Source organism: Schistocerca cancellata, chromosome 9 (assembly GCF_023864275.1).
Source record: "Schistocerca cancellata isolate TAMUIC-IGC-003103 chromosome 9, iqSchCanc2.1, whole genome shotgun sequence".
NCBI lineage: Eukaryota > Metazoa > Arthropoda > Insecta > Orthoptera > Acrididae > Schistocerca > Schistocerca cancellata.
Window position 1 is genome coordinate 235,005,345 of NC_064634.1, and position 23,290 is coordinate 235,028,634.

Consider the following 23,290-nt stretch of genomic DNA (forward strand, 5'->3'; position numbering starts at 1 on the left):
CGTAATTGATTTAAGGGTGTCGCCAACTGGGCAAAATTGGGCACAAAACGCCCAATTTGCCATGCCTATAAATCTAGCTATTCCCCGCTTATCAACAGGAGGAGGCAATGCCCACAGGGCTTTCGACTGCTCTTGATCAATGCGAATACTCTGACCCGAGCCTATGTGGCCTAAGAAAGATACCTTCCGCCTAGATGGCGTAATTCTACTAGGTTTAACAGTTAGACCAGCTCGCTGTAACCTCAAAAGAACTTGCCGGATATGCTCCAAATGTTCCTCAAACGAACGACTATAGATAACCAAGTTGTCCAAATGATTATAGACATGTACTAACTTCAGAGTCCCCAAGAATATTATCCAATAGAGGAGTAAGCACCGCCGCTCCGCTACCTAACCCAAAGGAGACACTGTTAAACTCGAACAAGTTCCAATCAGTACAAAAGGCAGTGACATGTTTACATTCCTCAGCGAACGGAGACTGATAATAGGCCTGATTCAAATCAAGAACAGTAAACCAATTAGCACCGGCAAACCAAGTAAAAGAATAATGCAAATCTGGCAAAGGTACTGATTCGAGTACAACCTTGGCGTTCAAACGCCGGTAGTCAACGACAGGTCTGAAATTCCGCCCCTGATCCTTAGGTACACGAAAAGTTGGAGAAGCATAAGCAGAAGTAGAGGGTCTGATGACTTATTGTTGCAGCATCTGAGATATCTTAGCCCTGAGTATCTTAACCTTCAGGGTTGAGAGGCGTTATGGAGATATCCTAGCGGGGGGTGCCATCAGACAAACGGATATGATATTCAAGAACGCAGATGACACCCAGGTTATCGTTAAGCAGTTGAGAAAAACTGTGCAACAAATCGCGTAGCTGAGACGCCTGATTGGGCAAGATATGAGCCAGATCAAATTCATTAGCTGCAACCTCTACGCCGAAGGTCGTGGCAGTTCGCCATACACCAGGTTTAGCACACTGGAGAAGGCCAATCTTCTCACCGGGTGATAACCTAAAGGAAAAGGTATGAGCGGAATAATCCAAGATGAGTCCGGTTTTATAAATGAAATCACACCCCAATATTAGATTAACAGGTAGTCCCTTAACCAAAGATACAGACCAGGAATAATCGGCAACCGATGCATTCGCCGTACCCAACCCTGCAAAGGTAACACCTAGCATTTGGCCACCCACACCTAGCATTTGGCCACCCAACATCTCTGCATCGAGGACGGGACCAAACGGAGTCTAGTACGATGCCCAAATTCCAAAAACCACTCAAAACTCAATAATGACAAGGAACTACCGGAATCCAAGACAGCGCAAACGAGCTCGCCACCTACCCGAGAACAAACTTAAGGCAAAGGGAATGATGCGGGGGTGACCACGCCACTGCACCAAGGCCTAAAGACTCGAACCCTGGTTCGCGTGCCAACCCGGCGTCAGCAATAGGCTCTAGGAGCACGAGGCTGATCACAAAAGCGTACCAGATGAGCTGTAATGCCGCATCTGAATCAACGCCTGGATTCCATTTTGCTAACCTCAACAGATGTGGATAATATGGAATCCGCCCCTATGTCGCGCCCTGCAACCTTCCGGCGCCCGTGGCTCTCAAAGGATAATGCAGATGCAGCAAGGACAAGGAAGCTATGTGGACTAGATCGACACACTGATACAACTGCTCATGACCCCGCTGCACTTCCTAAATGCGGCAGCACTCAAGTGGTTTCCGAACCCCAGTGGTTAATCTTTGACTAAGCACGGGCCCCCTTAATTGTTGCAAGGTAAACACTTCGGACATGGCTCGTGAGAGGATGTTCTGCAACTCGCCTCTAGCTAGCGGGTATACCAGTGACAGCATCACGTGGTGTGAGAAGGCGAAAAGTGGCCGTGTGTTGTTCGAGACGAACCGACAACCACAATACATTTTCTGCTTAAACAGTTCGCTCTACAATCAGTTCGGTCAGACCCTGAAATAAATAAGCCAGAGGGTTAGGCAACTTAGCTAACACGGCATCTAACTTAACAGCCACTGGAACAATGCCACCCCTGGCCTGGTCCACATGTTCTGTTCTCCATGATAGCGCAAGTCACTATCTTCAGACTTCCTCCCATCCAACTCCAAGCATGAAGGCTTTAACTGCAACACGCTCACCCGAGTTCCCAACTCAGCCGCCGATTTTTGGGATGCTCTCCCAAATCTAACATACTCAAATCAGCCACCAGATTAGTTAAATGCGCCAACTGTGCCCGCACCTGACCCAAATGACTGTCACTAGGTTGGGTTCCTTCTAGGAGACCAATAGTATCCACAAGGCCTTTAAGGGCCTCACCAAGAATTTTGATGGCTGCACGTGTCTCACCGATCACAGCCAAGGTGACGCCAACCGGCTGCAGCACAGCAGCACGCAATTCTGTCTGGAACACTGCCCTCCGTCGGCTGATGCCTTACTGCCATCTCGTAAACGAGATGGTCTTTTCTCAGCAGGCCAATCCGTGGGCACTGTCTGACTGCCATTCTCTTAACATCTGAAACAATAACAAGTCAAACAATACGATGCCACAGACACAATCGAAACAAGAGTAAACTGTCCGCAACTAGGTTGGTAAGCACATGCATAACCACGCTCTGCTACCAGTGAAACACCTGCTAAACCCGCAGGGCAGAACAGGTGATAAGGATTGTGGAAAGGGTCAAATAAGGTAGCGGTCAGTTGCACTTCAGAATTGTAATTTGCCAACACATTTAAACCAAATCGGAACATAGCCGAACCTTTACTCCTACGAGTTCATAATTCAATTCTTTCACGGCAGAAGGCCTCCAAACATGCAATCTTATTAATCAACAAGATAAATTTCAAAACTGAAGACAGATAGTCAATACATATCACAGCTAGGCTGCAGGCCTCAAAGCAAAGATGGCTAAAACAAACATAAACAAGGTGCAATACAAACGGCTGAAGGCCACAATTAAATTTCAACATTTTAAAATATATTACCATAATCTTTTAAGGCAGAAGGCCGGAACGTTTTCGCTTAAATTGAAATTTTAAGAATTAGGCTTTAAGCTGCTGAAGGCAAAATTTCAAAAATATCTTAAACCTTTAAGTTTTAAGTGACCGAAAGCACACTAAATGAAAAAGTAGCGCAACGACAATAACTAATTTAATAATAAGGTTTTAAGTGACTGAAGGCCCACAGTTGATTTTCCAAAAATCAAAATACCTCAAACCTTTAAGATTTAAGTGGCTGACAGCCCACTAAACGAAAAGATAGCACAACAACAGTAACTTTCAGCAAAATATCCGTTTGACAGAATTCAAACTTACTTATACGGGCTGAAGGCCCTTGATTTACATAAAACACAATAATAATTTTTTTAACTTCTCATTACCATTAGACCATTAAACACCCATGAAAAAGACAGTATAGACAACGGAACTCAGACGTCTTCAGGAAGGGGGGAGGGGGGGAGAGGCCTGCCCTCGAAACATTAACGTTCACTTAGATGAGACAGGTGGTGGACCCAACTACAATTGATCCGTCGGTAACCCAAGCAAGATAGTCACGGACTGACTAACCAAACGGCTTGCTAGCCACCAATCGGTACATGAACTCAAGGACCAAACTGTTACGGACGTCATTATCCACAATGATATATGTATTGTAGATGTTCTGGTCTTCAGTCCTGAGACTGGTTTGGTGCAGCTCTCCAGGCTGCTCTATCCTGTGCAAGCTTCTTCATCTCCCAGTACCTACTGCAACCTACATCCTTCTGAATCAGTTTAGTGTATTCATCTCTTGGTCTCCCTCAATTTTTACCCTCCACGCTGCCCTCCAATACTAATTGATACCTCAGTACATGTGTTACCAACCGATCCCTTCTTCTAGTCAAGTTGTGCCACAAACTTCTCTTCTCTCCAATTCTATTCAGTACCTCCTCATTAGTTATGTGATCTACCCATCTAAACTTCAGTATTCTTCTGTAGCACCACATTTCAAAAGCTTCTATTCTCTTCTTGTCCCAACTATTTATCGTCCATTTTTCACTTCCATACATCGCTACACTCCATACAAATACTTTCAAAAGTGATTTCCTGACTCTTACGAGTAAATCTATACTCGATGTTAACAAATTTCTCTCCTTCAGAAATGCTTTCCTTGCCATTGCCAGTCTACATTTTATATCTTCTCTACTTCGACCATCATCAGTTATTCTGCTCCCCAAATAGCAAAACTCCTTTACTACTTTAAGTGTCTCATTTCCTAATCTAATTCCTGCAGCATCACCCGACTTAATTCGACTACGTTCCATTATCCTCGTTTTGCTTTTGTTGATGTTCGTCTTATGTCCTCCTTTCAAGACACTATCCATTCCGTTCAACTGCTCTTCCAAGTCCTTTGCTGTCTCTGACAATGTCATCGGCGAACCTCAAAGTTTTTATATCTTCTCCATGGATTTTAATACCTACTCCGAATTTTTCTTTTGTTTCCTTTACTGCTTGCTCAGAAATATGTATTAAACTGTCAAAACTACACACCATGATGAAAAGTGACAACAGTTGAGGAAAGGACATTGCCGAAATTACGTTAGTGACCAGGGCAGGTATCTGGAACACTAACGGACACAAGGCAGAAAATTCCGCTGCTACACTTGAATCTGAAATAAGGTAATAAGGCAATATGGTTGACTCCACCAAAAAGGAACACGGCCTGAGTGTACGTCAGTGGGCAGGGCAGATAGCCAGAACACTAACGACCACAAGCCAGAAAATTCCGCTGGTGCACTTGAATTTTAGTTGACCATAATAGTTAATTCCACTGCATGGCGGCTCGAATTCACCACTACAAACACTCGGTGTTGCTCACAGGAAAAGCTCCCCAACAGCAAACCACCGAAACGAACGACACAACATCAACGGACGTGGCTTGCGTACTTAGGACACCACTCAACTTTGACGTCCTGGGTCGGTGAGCCACGAAGCTCGTAGCGATCGGACGACTACACACACGCTGCGACACTGCGCAGGGACTGTCAGCGGACCCAGCCGACCGGCCGCACTGAGATATCCTCCCTGGTCCGCACCAACCGACCGACTGCCCGCACACACACTAGCCGGAGACTATGTGCACAAGACCAAAGATAGTACATGGCGCAAGTATCGATACACATCGCTGCTGCCACTCGTAGAAGAAGGAAGAACGACGGCATAACTGGAACAACGGCGGGAACCGAAAGCAGATAGACAGCCAAGTTGAAGGATAGGCGTAGTTGGGAGTCAACATGGCTGAGTACTCTAATTATATTTCAGCAACTGCCGTTCCTAATACTCTCGTTTACTTTATTAACTGCAAATTCCACACTTACGTGTTTTAATATAGGAGGGTATGTCGGAAAGTGAAGATACACCGTACGCCAGAGGAACAGAAGAGTTTTGACGAGCAAGTTAGCAACACTGGTGTTTACCTTGAACCGTTAGCATTCTCCTCGCGGTCGTTCGGCAGTTGAACGTTGCTTCTGGTTGGTGTATGTCATGTTTAAAATGGCTGCGCCGATATAGAATCCCACCAAATACGACGTGCGCTCCGTCATACGTTTTCTTCATGCAAAAGGTCAGCGACCAGCAGATATTCAAAAAGAAATTGTTTCTGATTATGGGAACATTATGAATCGATAAAATGTAACGAATTCTCTGAAGGTAGGACCGATGTTCATGACGAACAAAGAACAGGTCGGCCATCTGTGAACTCTGATGCCCTTCTTCGGAGAACAGAGGAAGCAATTCATGCGAACAGGCGTCTGACATTGAAAGAGTTGCTTCAGATAATACGGGACGTGTCAATGACAACTCTTTATGACGTTGTGACTGTCAAGTTAGGGTACAGGAAATTGTGTGCGCACTGGGTTCCAAAACTGTTAACGGAAGAACACAAAAAGAAATGGATAGGCTTTGCACTCGACTTCCTCGCACGCAATGCTGAATCAGGTGATGAGTTCCTTGATCACATTGCGCCAGGTGCCGAGACGTGGGTTTATCACGATACACCTGAATCCAAGCAACAATCAATGCAATGGCGCCATTCGAATTCACCAAAAGCCAAGAAATGCAAAACGTCAATTTCAGCGAAGAACATCATGGCTTCTGTTTTTTGGGAATGGAACGACAATTAATGCTGCTACATATTGTCAGACTCTGAAACGTCTTTGAAGGGCAATTCAAAACAAACGTAGGGGAATGCTGACAAGTGGAGTCCGCTTGCTCCATGACAACGCTGGGCCTCACACAGCGCTCGTAACCAAAGCACTACTCAAACAATTCAAATGGGACGTATTGGAACATCCGCCATACAGCCTGGACCTTGCGCCCACCGACGTCCATGTCTTCCGTTACTTGAAGTTACATCTTGGTGGAAAATCATTCCACGACGATGAAGAGATCAAAGATGAAGTTGAAATGTGGTTCCGACAACAGGTGGCAACCTTCTATGACTGTGGGATACAAAAGCTTGTGCACCGACTTAACAAATGTTTGGATAACGGGGGTGATTATGTCGAAAAATAACAAATAATCCAGTTAATAAGATGTAATCGACGATTTCTAAATAAATGTTTTGTTTAAGGGCTGCGAGCCATTGTATTTTTACTTTTCTAAATGCCCTCATATATATGTCAGTAATGTACAAAAAAATCCTCGTAATTAAATCTCTGAATCTGGATGACAAATTGAAATTGATTGCAGTATGAAGTTTATCTCTTTGAGGTGGTTTTACTCCTCTATTTTGAGACACTAGTTCTCACATCTCTTACAGTTTTTTCTACTCCCTTCTTAAGTTCGCTATATACACATGTGACACCCAGTTCCTAAACCACTATGCAGCGTTTCCCTCTGATTCTAATCATTTACATGTCACATATCACTCTCAATATCATTTATGATCCCCAACAAGACTGCTTCCTGTTTATACATAATTATTACAGGTCGCTGTTTTCCTATATAAGAACTATGTTCTTTAAACGTTAAAAATATGATAATTTCTTTTTTACAGGATTATTGTGACACAATCTGCCGCCACCAACGTGAAGGTATGTACAAGTTTAATTCATACGTAACATATACACTAAACTAAGCTAAAGTCCGTCCGAACTGGCCTTGGAAGGCCCAACAGTACCGAGCGGCTGCATTGTCATCCTCAGCGCACAGGCGTCACTGGATGTGGATATGGAGGGACATGTGGTCAGCACACCGCTCTTTCGGCCGTATGTTAGTTTACGAGACCGCAGCCTCTACTTCTCAATCAAGTACCTCATCAGTTTGCTGCACCCCGCTTCCCAACAGCGCTCAGCAGACCGGATGGTCACCCATCCAAGGAACAGAAGAACAGTTTATGGGAGAACATACGATCGGTACCAAGAATGAGAGAGGAGAAAGAATAATTGAGTTTTGTAACAAATTTCAGGTGGTAATATCGAATACTCTATTGGAGAATCTCAAGCGGAGGCGGTATATTTAGTAAAGGCCGGGAGATATAGGAATATTTCAGTTAGATTACACATTAGTCAGGCAGAGATTCCGAAATCAGATACTAGATTGTAAGGCGTACCCACGAGCACATATAGACTCGGGTCACTGTTGAGCATTGATGAAGAGCAGGCTGAAACGTAAGAGAATAGACTAATCAACGACCATAGAGGAAGGACTACGAGAGTGCTAAGGAATGTAGAGATAGGGTGCGACAGTGATAGCTCGGTAGGCAGTTCAGTTGAAGAGGAGTGGACATCTCTAAAAGGGGCAATCGCAGAAGTTGGAAAGAAAACATAGGTACAAAGGAAGTAGCTGTGAAGAAACCAAGCGTAACAGAACAAATGCTTCAGTTGATCGCTGAAAGAGGATAGTACAAAAATTTTCAGGGAAATTTAGGAATACAGAAATGCAGTTCACTTAGGAATGAAACAAATAGGAAGTGCAGGGAGGCTAAGGCGAATTGACTGCACGAAAAAATGTGAAGAAATCGAAAAAGGTATCATTTTCAGAAGGACTGACTGAAAGTGTAGAAAAGCCGAAACAGAGTGCAATGGGTATTTTCATGTCAAATACATAGAAGAGAGCATATAGATTGAAAGAGTACATTGAAGTCCTATATGATGGGGAAGACCTGATGATGATGTGACAGACGAAGAAATAAGAGTTTACAGGGAAGAAACATCGGAATTTAAGAGAACTTTGGACTAATTAAGAACAAATGGCGCAGAAGGGATAGATAACGTTCCATCATAATTTTTAAAATCGTCGGCTAACGGGTAAAAAAAAACGACTATTCACGTTTCCTTTTCGAACAAATGAGACTGACCATATACCATCTGACTTTGGGGAAAACGTCATCCACACAATTCCGAGGACTGCAAGAGTCGACAAATCCGGGAATTATCGCGCAATCAGCTTAACAGCTCATGTATCCGAGCTACGTCCAAGAGTAATACACGTAAGACTGGTGAAGGAAATTGAGAATGTGCAGATGACTGTCAGTTTAGCTTTAGAAATGGAAAAGGTACCAGCGAGGCAATTCTGGAGTTGCATTTGATGATGCTAGACAGACTAAAGAGAAATCAGGACACGTTCATAGTATTTGTCGACCTGGAAAGAGTTTCACAACGTAAAATTGTGGAAGGTGTTCGTAAATCTAAGGAAAATTGGGGGTAAGCTATAGGGAAACGCGGACAATATACAATATGTACAAGAGCAAAGTGGGAAAAGTATGAAAGGAAGACCAAGAACGAAGTGTTTGGATTAAAAACGGTGTAAGGCACGGATGTAGTCTCTCACCCATTCTGTTCAATTTATACACCGAAGAAGTAAAGATCAAAATAAAAGAAAGGTTGAAGAGTGGAATTAAGGTTCGAGGTGAAAGGATATGAACGATAAGATTCGCTGATGACATTAGAGTCCTCAGTGAAACTGAAGAAGAATTCCAGGCTATGCTGAATGGAATGAACAGTCTAATTATTAGAGAATATGGGTTGAAGGTAGACCAAAGAAAGACGCAAGTAATTAGAAATAGCAAAAACAAGAACAACTAGAAACATAACAACAGGATTGCTGATCACAAAGTAGATGAGAAAATGGCTCTGAGCACTGTGGGACTTAACATCTGAGGTCATCAGTCCCCTAGAACTTAGAACTACTTAAACCTAACTAACCTAAGAACATCACACACGTCCATGCCCCAGGCAGGATTCGAACTTGAGACCGTAGCGGTCGCGCGGTTCCAGACTGAAGCGCCTAGAACCGCTCGGCCACATCGGCCTGCAAAGTAGATGAACTTAAGGAATTTTGCTACCCAGGCAGCAAAATAATCCATGACGGACAGAGCAACGAAGAAACAAAAATAACTCTAGAACTGGCTAAAAGAGCACTCCAGGCCAAGAGAGGTCTACTAGTATGGGACATAGGGGTTAATTTGAGGAAGACATTTCTGAGAATGTAAAACCGGAAACGAAGAGAATCGAAGAATATCAGATTTTGAAAATTAGATCGACGGATAAGGTAAGGAATGACGAGGTTTTGCAAAGAATAGCTGAGTAAAGGAATATATGGAAAACACTGAGAAGAAGGAGGGACAGTAGGACGGAATGGTACTAGACAAGGCTGTAGAGGGTAAAAACTGTCGAGGAAGACAGATATTAAAAAGAAAAGAGAAAAAAGGAGGCGTTAAAAAGAAGTGAATTGGGGGGTGTGGGGTACAAAGGTGAGGCAGCTCCACATAAACCATATGTCTGTAGTCACTCGAGGTGGTGTAAAGAGCGACGCACTGAACAGTAGATGATGGAAACGAATGATATGGAGTGATGAATAACGCTGTACCCTGTAGCAATCCGATCGAAGGGTTGGTGTTTGGAGAATGCCTGGAGAGCATTGCCTTGCATCAAGTGTGATAAAAACAGTGAAACAGACGCGAGGTGGTATTATGCTATTGTGGTTCTTTTCGTGGTTAAAGTGTTGTTCCCTTATTGTGCTTAAGGACTCTCTAAATATGTAAGGATATGAAAGCATTTTACAGTATTTTGTACTGCTGACAGTAGGGAAACAGTTCGGAGATGAGGACTGGTTGTACCAGCACAACTTTGCAACCTGTCGTAAATAGGCATCTGTGAAACAACGTATCGTATACAATATACCTGAAATAGAATGGCCTACCCAGACGCCCTCTCTGAATCCAATGTAACCTTTGGGATAAGTCAGAGTGCCGGCTTAGCTCCAGATTTCAGTGTCTAACATCGTTACCTTCTCTAGTTTCGAATCTTGATGAAGATTTGGCTGCTGTTCCTTCACGGACATTTACACCCCTTATTTAAAGTGTTCACAGCGGAGTTCAAGCCTTCATAAAGACGAAAGATGGAAAAAAAACTCGTTATTATTTCCGCTAATAGGTATCCGGATTCTTTGTATTAGATAGCGCTCCACATAATGTTGTGAACTAAGTACTCTAATCCAGCACATACAGCTGGCTGTTTATACTTTGTCAATGTGGCCTCAATAGACAGAGTGTATGTAGCTTGCGTATGATTAGCACTCCAAAATCTCCTACGACTACCGTCTATAGCAATAACGAGCGGAGCGATGATTGGACTCTCAACATTGCTACGACTACGGTGGAAGAATGGAGCACTGCTTTTCTCGCCCAGTGGTGGCAAACTGCAGTGTCCCCTTTGGCCATCAACTGAGGGCACAGGGGAAGGTCAGGTAGGTTTGTAGGTAAGCAAAGGTCGCTACTTCTACCATTACTCATACCTGTAATTCTATTAATTGCAACATGTACTACGTTAACTGGCACGAGATATCCGCAGACAGACGTCTCACTGATACCTCACCAATGTTAGTGTCTGCATTGACCATTACACCACTAAATACTTCTCAAGCAAGAGCTATTGTGGGTCGCACAGTTTTGCTACAAGATTTATATCATGTTTCTGTATTCCATTTATACCCGATCAAATTAGTCATTAAGATCTTACTCAGAACTTTGACTACTCATTTTCTTTCTTCCTAAAGATCTCCCATTTTTAAACAATAATTTAATCGATACTAACACTCCTGTCACTGAGCGTATCTTTGTTTGACAGTGTAATTATCATTTTGGCATACATTTGAATTATAGTCTTCCCTTGTCGTCTCCAAAAGATTTGGGTTTTAAAGATCATAATCTCTTTAATTACTGCTCAACGGTTTCCTCCATCGCATAGATACTCGTCCTGTCAAAAGGTGATTAGATGCACTTTCAAATAAAACATAATCTCACCACTGGGTCACCCACAACTTCGCATCAGTACAAAAAAAAAGATAATATAAAATAAAATCGCTATGCCACAGACTCCGTGGATTCCTCGCAATTGGCGACGTTAATCCCTCTCTTACACGACTCAATTTATGTTTCCTCAAAAACATCATAAAAAAAATCAGTGCACCACGCCTACGTCATCATTAATAGGGTGCATTCACAGTGAACATATCATGAAATGCTGTCAAGCCGTATGTTTCACCAACATATGTGTGGTTTCTGTTCTTTCGGAAGTATATGAAAAATCAGGCACCACACATAAAAAAGTAAGAGTACAGGCGTGGCTTTAGCCACACTGGTGTTACATCTCACAAAAGATAATTAACAGGGTAATCATCTATCATCTAGCTGTGAAATGAAACACTCAGCCGGCCGCAGTGGCCGTGCCGTTCTAGGCGCTACAGTCTGGAACCGCGAGACCGCTACGGTCGCAGGTTCTAATCCTGCCTCGGGCATGGATGTGTGTGATGTCCTTAGGTTAGTTAGGTTTAAGTAGTTCTAAGTTCTAGGGGACTGATCACCTTAGAAGTTGAGTCCCATAGTGCTCAGAGCCATTTGAATTTTTGAAACAATCACACAACTCCTTCTTTATTATAAAATTCTGTGGTAACGTATGCACGCATAAGAAATTATTACAGGCTCTATTCGATCTCAGGAAATGAATAAATCAGGAAAATCGACAATATTTTAAATTGGACGGTCCTAATCTATTACTTTAATTTCCCGGCAAAGATTTCTTAGTTAGGTAAATGGGGTATAACCATAATCTACGATTTACTTACAGGAAGACAAATATGCAGTGGAAACACAGTGATTGCCCGAATCTGCCAGAAGAATGAAAAAATTACCACATGCAAATAACAACACTGGCCGAGTCGTAAATGAACCATCAGTCACTTGAGAAAAGCAAAATATTCGCGCAAATTCGTCTACCCTAACAACGTCCCTACTAACGCTGGGAAATTCTCATACCTCCCTAGTCCCACCAGCAACTTCTCACAACCTTCTGCACTCAGTGGAAAAATTGCAAGCGTCGTGATCTGCTGCTACTGACTGTCAGAACTGCCCTTCTCTTTATCTGCAGACGCCTCTTTTCCATTTCCCCGGATCATGTTATTGTTCCGTGTCTGCAGCTGAAGTATTCCCTAGCAGCTCAGAGGTCTCTGTTACTGACTACCTTCTGCAAAGCTTTTTCAGATGGCGACCCGTCCGTACGGCCCAAGGTTCCTTTGTTGCAATGCGCTTTCGTCGGAAGCATTGGGTCTAAAAACTAAGATTGTGCGCGAGTACAGGTGTCCAGCATGCTACGTTGTTCGACTTCACGTTGCACAGGGCGCATTATGCGAGAAGCTGCCGTAAAGCGGCACCCATTGTGGTCGGAGCAATGCATTGGTTGCTACGTATGCCGGCCGGAGTGGCCGAGGGGTTCTAGGCGCTTCAGTCTGGAACCGCGCGACCGCTACGGTCGCTGGTTCGAATCCTGCCTCGGGCATGGATTTGTGTGATGTCCTTAGGTTAGTTAGGTTTAAGTAGTTCTAAGTTCTAGGTGACTGATGACCTCAGAAGTTAAGTTCCATAGTGCTCTGAGCCATTTGAACCATTTGGTTGCGACGTATACTTATCACCAGCTGGCGCTTCGTCTCATTCCTCTCTTTTTCTGCTCCGAAAGACAAGCCGAATCTCCCACGAGCGCCCGACTGGACCCAAGTCTCTAACCTTGGTCCGTCTCCGTGCGACCGTTGCTAGTCATGGATCAAGCTAAAAATCAGTGAATACCCATGCAAAATTGCCTCTAGTAAAGGATCTTTTTGAAGTGCGATATGGTAAAGGTAGGAAAGCAATTGATCCGACGTCTGTCACAGATGTGGCCACAGCTCCGCAAGGAGGGGTCGAGCGGTGGGGTGCAAACTGGCAGTGCGCGGGGAATTGCACGAACCTTCGTCATGCCTGCGAGCACGGGGGATAAAATGCTACGAGACATCCTACAATGCTACCCATACTACATCACCCACGTTCAGGACCTGCTTCCCGCTGATCTGCCAGCAAGACAAACATCCGCGCTGGAATTTCTTGCTCTCATGGAAGCGGACAATGAATGGTCATGGAACATTGTGTTGCGAGAAGAAGCCAATTTTCATATCTAAGAATATGTCAATGCGCAGAATTGCAGAATATGAGGAAGGAAAATTCAGCGCACACGTCAACCGGTAGCACTTCATTCTGTAAACGGGACTATGTGGATGGCTGATTACGTATTTTATCGCAGACCTCCATTATTTCAAGGAGGAGTTCTATGGATCCTGTTACCTATACTGTCACTGGTGAACGCTTCGAGACACTTTTCCGCACCAACTTCACTACAACGCTTCAACAGCGTGGAAATGAGGGTAGTATTATTTTTAAGCAAGATGGCGCTGCTCCGTACGCTGCACAGCCAGTGAAGCGGTTGCTGCAAAAGCGTTTCGGAAACGCTGTAACTATCAGGCGTCATTTCCTTACAGCCTGGTCGTCCAGATCACCCGGTCTGCATCCGTGTGACTTTTGGCTGTGGGGTACCTGCAAGATGTTGTCATCAGTGCTCCAGTCAGGAGCATACCTGAACTAAAGACATGCTTTACGCAATGCATTCTGAACGTGACACAACGATTTACTGTGAAATATGCTGTTTCTCTAATTCAACTTTAGGCAGGGAACGGTGAACAGCATACTGAACACGTCTTGCGCCAGCCTCAATACAATTACACTCCTGGAAATTGAAATAAGAACACCGTGAATTCATTGTCCCAGGAAGGGGAAACTTTATTGACACATTCCTGGGGTCAGATACATCACATGATCACACTGACAGAACCACAGGCACATAGACACAGCAACAGAGCATGCACAATGTCGGCACTAGTACAGTGTATATCCACCTTTCGCAGCAATGCAGGCTGCTATTCTCCCATGGAGACGATCGTAGAGATGCTGGATGTAGTCCTGTGGAACGGCTTGCCATTCCATTTCCACCTGGCGCCTCAGTTGGACCAGCGTTCGTGCTGGACGTGCAGACCGCGTGAGACGACGCTTCATCCAGTCCCAAACATGCTCAATGGGGGACAGATCCGGAGATCTTGCTGGCCAGGGTAGTTGACTTACACCTTCTAGAGCACGTTGGGTGGCACGGGATACATGCGGACGTGCATTGTCCTGTTGGAACAGCAAGTTCCCTTGCCGGTCTAGGAATGGTAGAACGATGGGTTCGATGACGGTTTGGATGTACCGTGCACTATTCAGTGTCCCCTCGACGATCACCAGTGGTGTACGGCCAGTGTAGGAGATCGCTCCCCACACCATGATGCCGGGTGTTGGCCCTGTGTGCCTCGGTCGTATGCAGTCCTGATTGTGGCGCTCACCTGCACGGCGCCAAACACGCATACGACCATCATTGGCACCAAGGCAGAAGCGACTCTCATCGCTGAAGACGACACGTCTCCATTCGTCCCTCCATTCACGCCTGTCGCGACACCACTGGAGGCGGGCTGCACGATGTTGGGGCGTGAGCGGAAGACGGCCTAACGGTGTGCGGGACCGTAGCCCAGCTTCATGGAGACGGTTGCGAATGGTCCTCGCCGATACCCCAGGAGCAACAGTGTCCCTAATTTGCTGGGAAGTGGCGGTGCGGTCCCCTACGGCACTGCGTAGGATCCTACGGTCTTGGCGTGCATCCGTGCGTCGCTGCGGTCCGGTCCCAGGTCGACGGGCACGTGCACCTACCGCCGACCACTGGCGACAACATCGATGTACTGTGGAGACCTCACGCCCCACGTGTTGAGCAATTCGGCGGTACGTCGACCCGGCCTCCCGCATGCCCACTATACGCCCTCGCTCAAAGTCCGTCAACTGCACATACGGTTCACGTCCACGCTGTCGCGGCATGCTACCAGTGTTAAAGACTGCGATGGAGCTCCGTATGCCACGGCAAACTGGCTGACACTGACGGCGGCGGTGCACAAATGCTGCGCAGCTAGCGCCATTCGACGGCCAACACCGCGGTTCCTGGTGTGTCCGCTGTGCCGTGCGTGTGATCATTGCTTGTACAGCCCTCTCGCAGTGTCCGGAGCAAGTATGGTGGGTCTGACACACCGGTGGCGATGTGTTCTTTTTTCTATTTCCAGGAGTGTATATCCAATATCATTTTGCTTTTTATGCGGTGCCTGGTCCCAGGTCAATAAGAAACCGAAGTCTCTCTGCCTTTTATGCAGTTTTTAGTCTCAGGACAATTAAAACCCGATTCATCCATCTGGTGTGGTACGATCTTGCTGTGGTAGAATTGGCTTACCTAACTAACAGTGCCACAATTGTTGATTTCCGAACTTGCGCAGTTATGTACATTGAACAATACAAATAGTGTAATGTACAACTCAAAATATATCAGTCATATTGCGATTCGTCTGTCATTTGTAGCCGACCCTCTTTACGTTAAAAACCTTACAGCGCCATCTAGTGGTAAAATTTTTGTTAGTTTTTTTCATGACGTCTCTCTTGCGTCCGTAACATTCTCTTCAAAGTTATACTGAGCAGAGGTTCTCTTTCCACAGCGTTTTGAAACTGGAATTTTAACTACGGACACCGTGTTTATTAATTGTTGGGAATAGAACGCAGATTGTAATGACTTTAAATAAATTATGAACGACACTTGAGACGCGTCAGTGCAGCAATGGACTGACGCTTGTCACTTGACGTTTGAGCACCTTCTTGCAGCGAGTCCTTTTTTGCTGCTTCTGTTCGACTCTGACGTCTAGGTGAATATATGTCTGATCTGCAGTACAAAATTCGATTGTTATTTCGCACAGCACTCAACAATTACGGCATGCATCTTTCAAAAAGCATTTTCATACATAATTCTCCTCGAAAAATGTACCTCACTTTACATTCGAAATTCTTAGGTCGACAGATATTTTATATATCTAAAGTCGTAGTTAGGCTGGATATATTTCTGATTGATCTGTTATTCTAAAATAACAACTTGTGCTTTTGACGCATGGTGCACATTTACTACCAAGATTGTCTATTCAAATTTTTGGCGAACTCTTTATTAACGTAACAAAAAAATGTTCAAATGTGTGTGAAATCTTATGGGACTTAACTGCTAAGGTCATTAGTCCCTAAGCTTACACACTACTTAACCTAAATTATACTCAGGACAAACACACAAACCCATGCCCGAGGGAGGACTCGAACCTCCGCCGGGAACAGCCGCACAGTCCATGACTGCAGCGCCTAAGACTGCTCGGCTAATCCCGCGCAGCTAGCGTAACGATAGAGTGTTGCTTTTCTATCTGGAAGAGCTAAATTCTCAGAGGAACGTTTTGTTACAGACAGCAACTTCTTAACAAAATACCTAACAGGATAGGCGCGCTGGTCTACCCTGTTATGAGCTGCTCGTGGGTCAGTTCCCGGAGTAGTCTTTCAGAAGATTCGCTAACACGTTATTTTAAACTAAAGTATCCTTCTGCGAGGCGTTTCCACAAGTTTGGTAGGTGTCCCACTGGTCTGATATTACTTCTCAAGGAAATAAGCATTTAACAAGCAGCTATTAAACAGGGAGCCTGTTGACCTAACGATGCCTTCTTTGGTCCTCGGTTGGTGAATGTATGAGCACTCGTCTTGTTACCACCCTCTAAACGATTAATGACTGACCGTCTTGGGCTCCTTTGGGTCTCTTAGAAGCAACTAATGGTCTTCTCCTGCTTCAAAACCTTTCACGTTTTCCCGAATTGTGGAAGATTCCCGTTCCACGTTTTATTGTTTGCTAATGGATGAATATTATGTGCCTTCAGTACATTGGTTTCAGACTCTCCGAATTACTGAACGATCATAAACTAAATCTGGTTCTCTCTCTTATTTTTGTGTGGTTATTTTAATTTGTGTGTTCCTGTAAAAGCTGCTAGTTCTCTTGTGGTATCAGATAAAGTTGCATATGTTGTCGGTACACCTTTATAAGAACCTGAGATCATCTAATTTTTCTATCATAGTCATTACCCATGATTTTTTTTCTTCGAAGAACTGTTACGTTTCTCCATGTTCCTCCATTTATATTCGAATCTTTTGGCTTTTAATTTAAAGAGAATAGTTCCACTATCCATTACTCCTTTGTTGTCTTCCACTTCTGTCTGTCGATCATTTCACTGGATCTCTACGCCACAGTAGAATTACGTCTGTCGAATCCCATTCACTTGGTGTCAAAAGAGGAAAGTCGGCTGGACCTGATGGGATACGAGTTCGATTTTACACAGAGTACGCGAAGGAACTTGCCCCCCTTCTTGCAAGGGTGTACTGTAGGTCTATAGAAGAGTGTAGCGCTCCAAAGGATTGGAAAAGGGCACAGGTCATCCCAGTTTTCAAGAAGGGACGCCGAATAGATGTGCAGAACTATAGACCTATATCTCCAATGTCGATCAGTTGTAGAATTTTGAAACACGTGTTATGTTCGAGTATAATGACTTTTCTGGAAACTAGAAATCTAGTCTGTAGGAATCAGCATGGGTTTCCAAAAAGACGATCGTGTGAAACCCAGTTCGCGCTATTCGTCCACGAGAGTCAGAGGGCCGTAGACACGGGTTCCCAGGTAGATGCCGTGTTTCTTGACTTCCGCAAGGCGTTCGATACAGTTCCCCACAGTCGTTTAATGAACAAAGTAAGAGCATATGGACTATCAGACCAATTGTGTGATTGGATTGGAGAGTTCCTAGATAACAGAACGCAGCATGTCATTCTCAACGGAGAGAAATCTTCCGAAGTAAGAGTGATTTCAGGTGTGCCGCAGGGGAGTGCCGTAGGAACGTTGCTATTCACAATATACATAAATGACCTTGTGGACGACATCGGAAGTTCACTGAGGATTTTTGCGGATGATGCTGTGGTATATCGAGAGGTTGTAACAATGGAAAATTGTACTGAAATGCAGGAGGATCTGCAGCGAATTGACGCATGGTGCAGCGAATGGCAATTGAATCTCAATGTAGACAAGTGTAATGTGCTGCGAATACATAGAAAGATAGTTCCCTTATCATTTAGCTACAAAATAGCAGGTCAGCAACTGGAAGCAGTTAATTCCATAAATTATCTGGGAGTACGCATTAGGAGTGATTTAAAAAGGAATGATCATATAAAGTTGATCGTCGGTAACGCAGATGCCAGACTGAGATGCATTGGAAGAATCCTAAGGAAATGCAATCCGAAAACAAAGGAAGTAGGTTACAGTACACTTGTTCGCCCACTGCTTGAATACTGCTCAGCAGTGTGGGAGCCGTACCAGATAGGGTTGATAGAAGAGATAGAGAAGATCCAATGCAGAGCAGCGCGCTTCGTTACAGGATCATCTAGTAATCGCGAAAGCGTTACGGAGATGACAGATAAACTCCAGTGGAAGACTCTGCAGGAGAGACGCTCAGTAGTTCGTTATGGGCTTTTGTTGAAGTGTCGAGAACATACCTTCACCGAGGAGTCAAGCAGTATATTGCTCCCTCCTACGTATATCTCGCGAAGAGACCATGAGGATAAAATCAGAGAGATTAGAGCCCACACAGAGGCATACCGACAATATTTCTTTCCACGAACAATACGAGACCGGAATAGAAGTGAGAACCGATAGAGGTACTGAAAGTACCCTCCGCCACACACCGTCAGGTGGTTTGCGGAGTATGGATGTAGATGTAGATGTAGATGTGTGTTCAATGTTTGTAGCGACGTCATCAAACTTCCAATTATCTACCACTGGATCGTGAATTCCAGTCTTCATTGCTTACCGAATTTTGTCTGTTCCCAACTTGTCATATGATAGATTATGAGATCTGGCAATGAGGGCTGATCAGTAGGGTCACAACTCTGGAAAACCTATTTTTAACCATTAGTAGTGGTACTTCCTTCGTTTGTGTTCAGACCCCCACAAGTAAATACTTTGTAACCTCCATTATTTCGCCTTAGTGGTAGAGGAATGGATGTTTCAACGCTGACATTACTGTGATATCTGTTGATTCCCGCAACTTCATATTAGGGCCGTTTTTACTTCATATTACAAGTTTCATTTGCGACGTTCTGAGGTACCTTCGTTGCATTTTACCCTTCCAGTACTTCTATATCGAACTATATCAGTTTTCTGCTTCTTATGTTCCAGCGTGAAAAAACTTACGTTTGAGACACCAGAAAGGTGTCAAGGTTGTTTTCAGTTATGATGTCATGCTAGTTTCATTTAACGTAATTCTTTACCACGCAAATACTCCATCTCTGCTGTTCGGTCATGTTATGAGTTATCACAGCGTACAAATTATGCATGCTAGAGTGCACGCTAGAACCAGTTGCTAGTTGGCATCGTAACAATAACTCTAAATCCTGTAACAACCAAGTACATCTACGTACGCCGTTCAGCGTAGCGTATTACACACACTCATGTTATGACAAGGGATATTCGTAGTTTAAAGTGTATTATATTTTTACATTTTCACACACACACTGCAGGTTAAGGTGTTCACAGCAGTTACGTTTTTCCACATTTATTATATATTCTTTCATTTTTCACGCACGCACACGCACACACACACACACACACACACACACACACACACACACACACACAATAAAATCACTTACAAAATGTTCTCAATACTTTTCCTTTGTTAAGGCAGTAGAGACCTCAACTTACGGTGTTCACATTAGCTACAGTTCTCATCAACTTTATTTTTCATACGTATACTAAAATCAAAATTAATATTTTCACATTTTCATACATGTTATAAATGAAGGTTGTGATGCGTTTGAATACCTAGTTGCCTAGTTTAGGCTGATTCAGGGTCATGCAACCACCCACCTCGAACTACCTCTCAACATCACCATCTAAAAGATGTATGTAGTTCATCGTAACTAGGAGAGGTTTTAAAGGTTTTTTTTTTAGGGTAACAAGTAATAAAACAAATTTATGTTCACAAAATCTTTGTTAATTTTTGCTCATCAATGCACCCAAGAAACAATTTTATATTTGTTTAGTGTGGTTTGAGGAACATCCATCTTAACTTTAACTTAAATGTAAATCTACATTTAAGTCACCTGATTGTTTGTCCAACCACTAACTTCATAAATACAAAGAAAATACGTTAATGAATTCTAATACATATCTAATTTTTCTCCTACGTACTACCCCTTTTATCCCCTTAACAATCACCACCGTTGTTTCTAGTAATTCTTCTAGTTGAGAACCTTAGAGGATTTTAATGATGCCTTTTACTTCCTGCTTTGAACGGTTGGTAAATCATTCCACACCTTCCTGGACGAAAATAGTGCATTCTTCACGGCCACGTTCTTGCAGAACTCCCATCTAAAATTTCCAGTTTAGTATTATTGTAAGTGATTGCTTGTTAAATTTAGTTATTCTGATGGTTTTAAGCTCTACAAACAGCTTTTCTGTTGCTGGATGCATAATGCTCAGGCCATCATATTTAGGTACAATATAGTTATCGGTTCTGAGCAGATCCGATTGGGAATGGATGTTTATAAACAGATTTTTCATATGTCTTTTAATACAGTGATCGTCATCGGATCAATCTTTTTCTGTGTCTACCGGCGCCTCAAGATGCTGGAACATTCTTTGATTTCGTAGCATATGTTGTTGCCTTGTATTAGTCGTATGCAGATTTCTGCAATTGACTGTGTTTAAAGTAGTATGTAAACATTGCTTCCACATCTGCGATGCTTTTTTTCCAGCAGCAGTTTATGTTCTTCCTTCACAACAATTTTTTCCGCCAAATAATCCAGTTTTTGTTTTTTTTAATTCAATCTCTTCTGTCTCCAGCGTTCTTTTGGATACATGTAATACCTTAACCGCACTTAAAGGCATAATTACTTTAAATGAGAATGAATCACTTCTATTTGATACTTTGGATCTTTTTGTTAAACAAGAGTGGAATAATGTTATTTGTGGGAATCAGTCCCAATTTGGAAATGTCTTTATTTCACAGTATTGTGGACACCACTGTCCTCGATTTAGAAAAATTAGTTTCCTAAACTTCGATTTAACACTTACGTGTAGTACGTACATTCTCCTTGTTGGAGTCTGAGTTGACAGTTTCAAATAGTTTTCAGGTGTATAATTAAAAATTATGTCCTTTTTCTGTACTGTCTAGAATGTTGATTTTTATACCAGTCGACTTTTGCATATTCTTACTGCTGCAGCAGAACACTGTTAAACATAACACAGCAACTGATCTGTTAGCTATCCAGTAATGTATACCACAGAGAAGCATTTGGTGCAGAGTGTATTGGAGCACATTTTAAGTACTATTCGTTGGTTTTTAATATATTTAAACAGCCTTCCACAGGTTCTAACGCTGCAACATCCTTCCTATAGCTCTACATCGTAGCTTCCAGTCTGACAATACTATATTCTTTAGCCAAGGATTATGTAATTTTTTTTGTAGACACATACGAGGACACTTTATAAAATTGATAAGATGTTGGTCAAGATCCTGTGCTTGTAATTTGACACACATATCATTACAATTGGAATTCATTCATTTTAAACAGCCTAATCCAACTGTCCTATTGTTGCTCTCCATGACATTGCTTATTCGTCAGAAGCGTCCTTGCACTCAGAGGAGGTGGTTTACTGTTAGGTGAACACACATCTCTGTTTTGCGAAAAATTGCAGAAAAATCTTGTGTTATATCTAGTCGTCTACACAAAGCTGCTGCAATATCCGAGGCATATGATGCATTAGGACCGTCATTTTTATGTCATCCAATTCTACTTTATATGGTTTAGCAATAGAATTTTTATATTTCCAGAAAATGGTTCGAGCACTTTGTAGCTGACATATTACCATCCAAGTGTAAGGGAAATGACAGTTTTGCCTTCACGCCATCTCTTGCAGAGTTGACCATGGATAATTTACCACATAGATAATTGTTAAATGTAGCACACAGTTCCGTCTTTAATATTACAGACCGTCCCTTCTCCAAATTATTGTTCTTGGCAGTCCACTTGATCACCGATTTTAACCACCATAATATTGTTCTGTTATAGGTTTAAGCACATTAAAATTCTTCTTGTGAAAGAGTGTGCCATTTTCGGAGAATTTATGTTCCCAGTGTCAGTATCAAGACTGTTCAGGTTCTCTCATAATAACGACAAACCAAAGCCTTCTTCAGTTAGCCTCGTGTTCTTCCCTAATAGCTGAGTGATGCTTAGCACCTTGGAGCAAGGCATGTTGACTGATTCTTCTACCACACAATACTGATGAGTTCTGCTTGTCAAAGCTTGTTGTATATGATAAAGCCCCAATATGGAGACACTATCATGAAATCATGCCTCCACTTTTAGTTGAGACGTTGATTATGTCTAGAACTAGGTGCCGTATACCTTCGAGGCCATTATTTATTATCTACATAAAAAGCAGTATTTAACATTTTTAGAGGTAGGAAACAGGGGTTTCTATGCTTTAAACAGTCGTCTTTCAAAGTCAGCCGAATGTAACAGTGACTCTACGCCTGCCATACGAAACATTTGTTACCTTATACTCATATCAGTAGCTTACGTTATCGCACAGTAGAAATTACATAATACGTCGCCCTCCACACATCATCAACTACAGATCAATTGTAAATAATTGCCCCACACATCGCTGTGTTATAGTAAAATCGTAACAAATTATGACAGTTAATTTACAGGGTGACTCCCATTACTCGTACTGTGGGTCAATGAAGGTCAGTTCATTGGGTGGAGCAAACACAGTCAATTTATCGTTGTACAGTCATGGTCAGCTGACAGGGAGACGGCTACTCCTCACAGATTCTACTGCTTGGTACAAAGAAGGTTAGTCGACAGGGTTGCTCCCATTACCCCAATCTCAGTGACTAGCATTAGGCCTCCAATTTATGGTGACAGTATACGAGTATGTTGCAGAACTCTGCGGTAGGTGCAGGCTACTC

General features: G+C 43.2%; 1 protein-coding gene across 1 annotated transcript in view; it reads left to right on the top strand.

Annotated features, from left to right (window-relative positions):
• The window catches only part of LOC126101308 (uncharacterized), a 59,865-nt gene that overhangs the window by 17,625 nt on the left and 18,950 nt on the right, over positions 1-23,290 (top strand). The window contains exon 3 of the mRNA XM_049911985.1: positions 7,044-7,080. Within this exon, the coding sequence (XP_049767942.1) occupies positions 7,044-7,080 (37 nt within the window). The remainder of the gene's footprint in view (positions 1-7,043; positions 7,081-23,290) is intronic.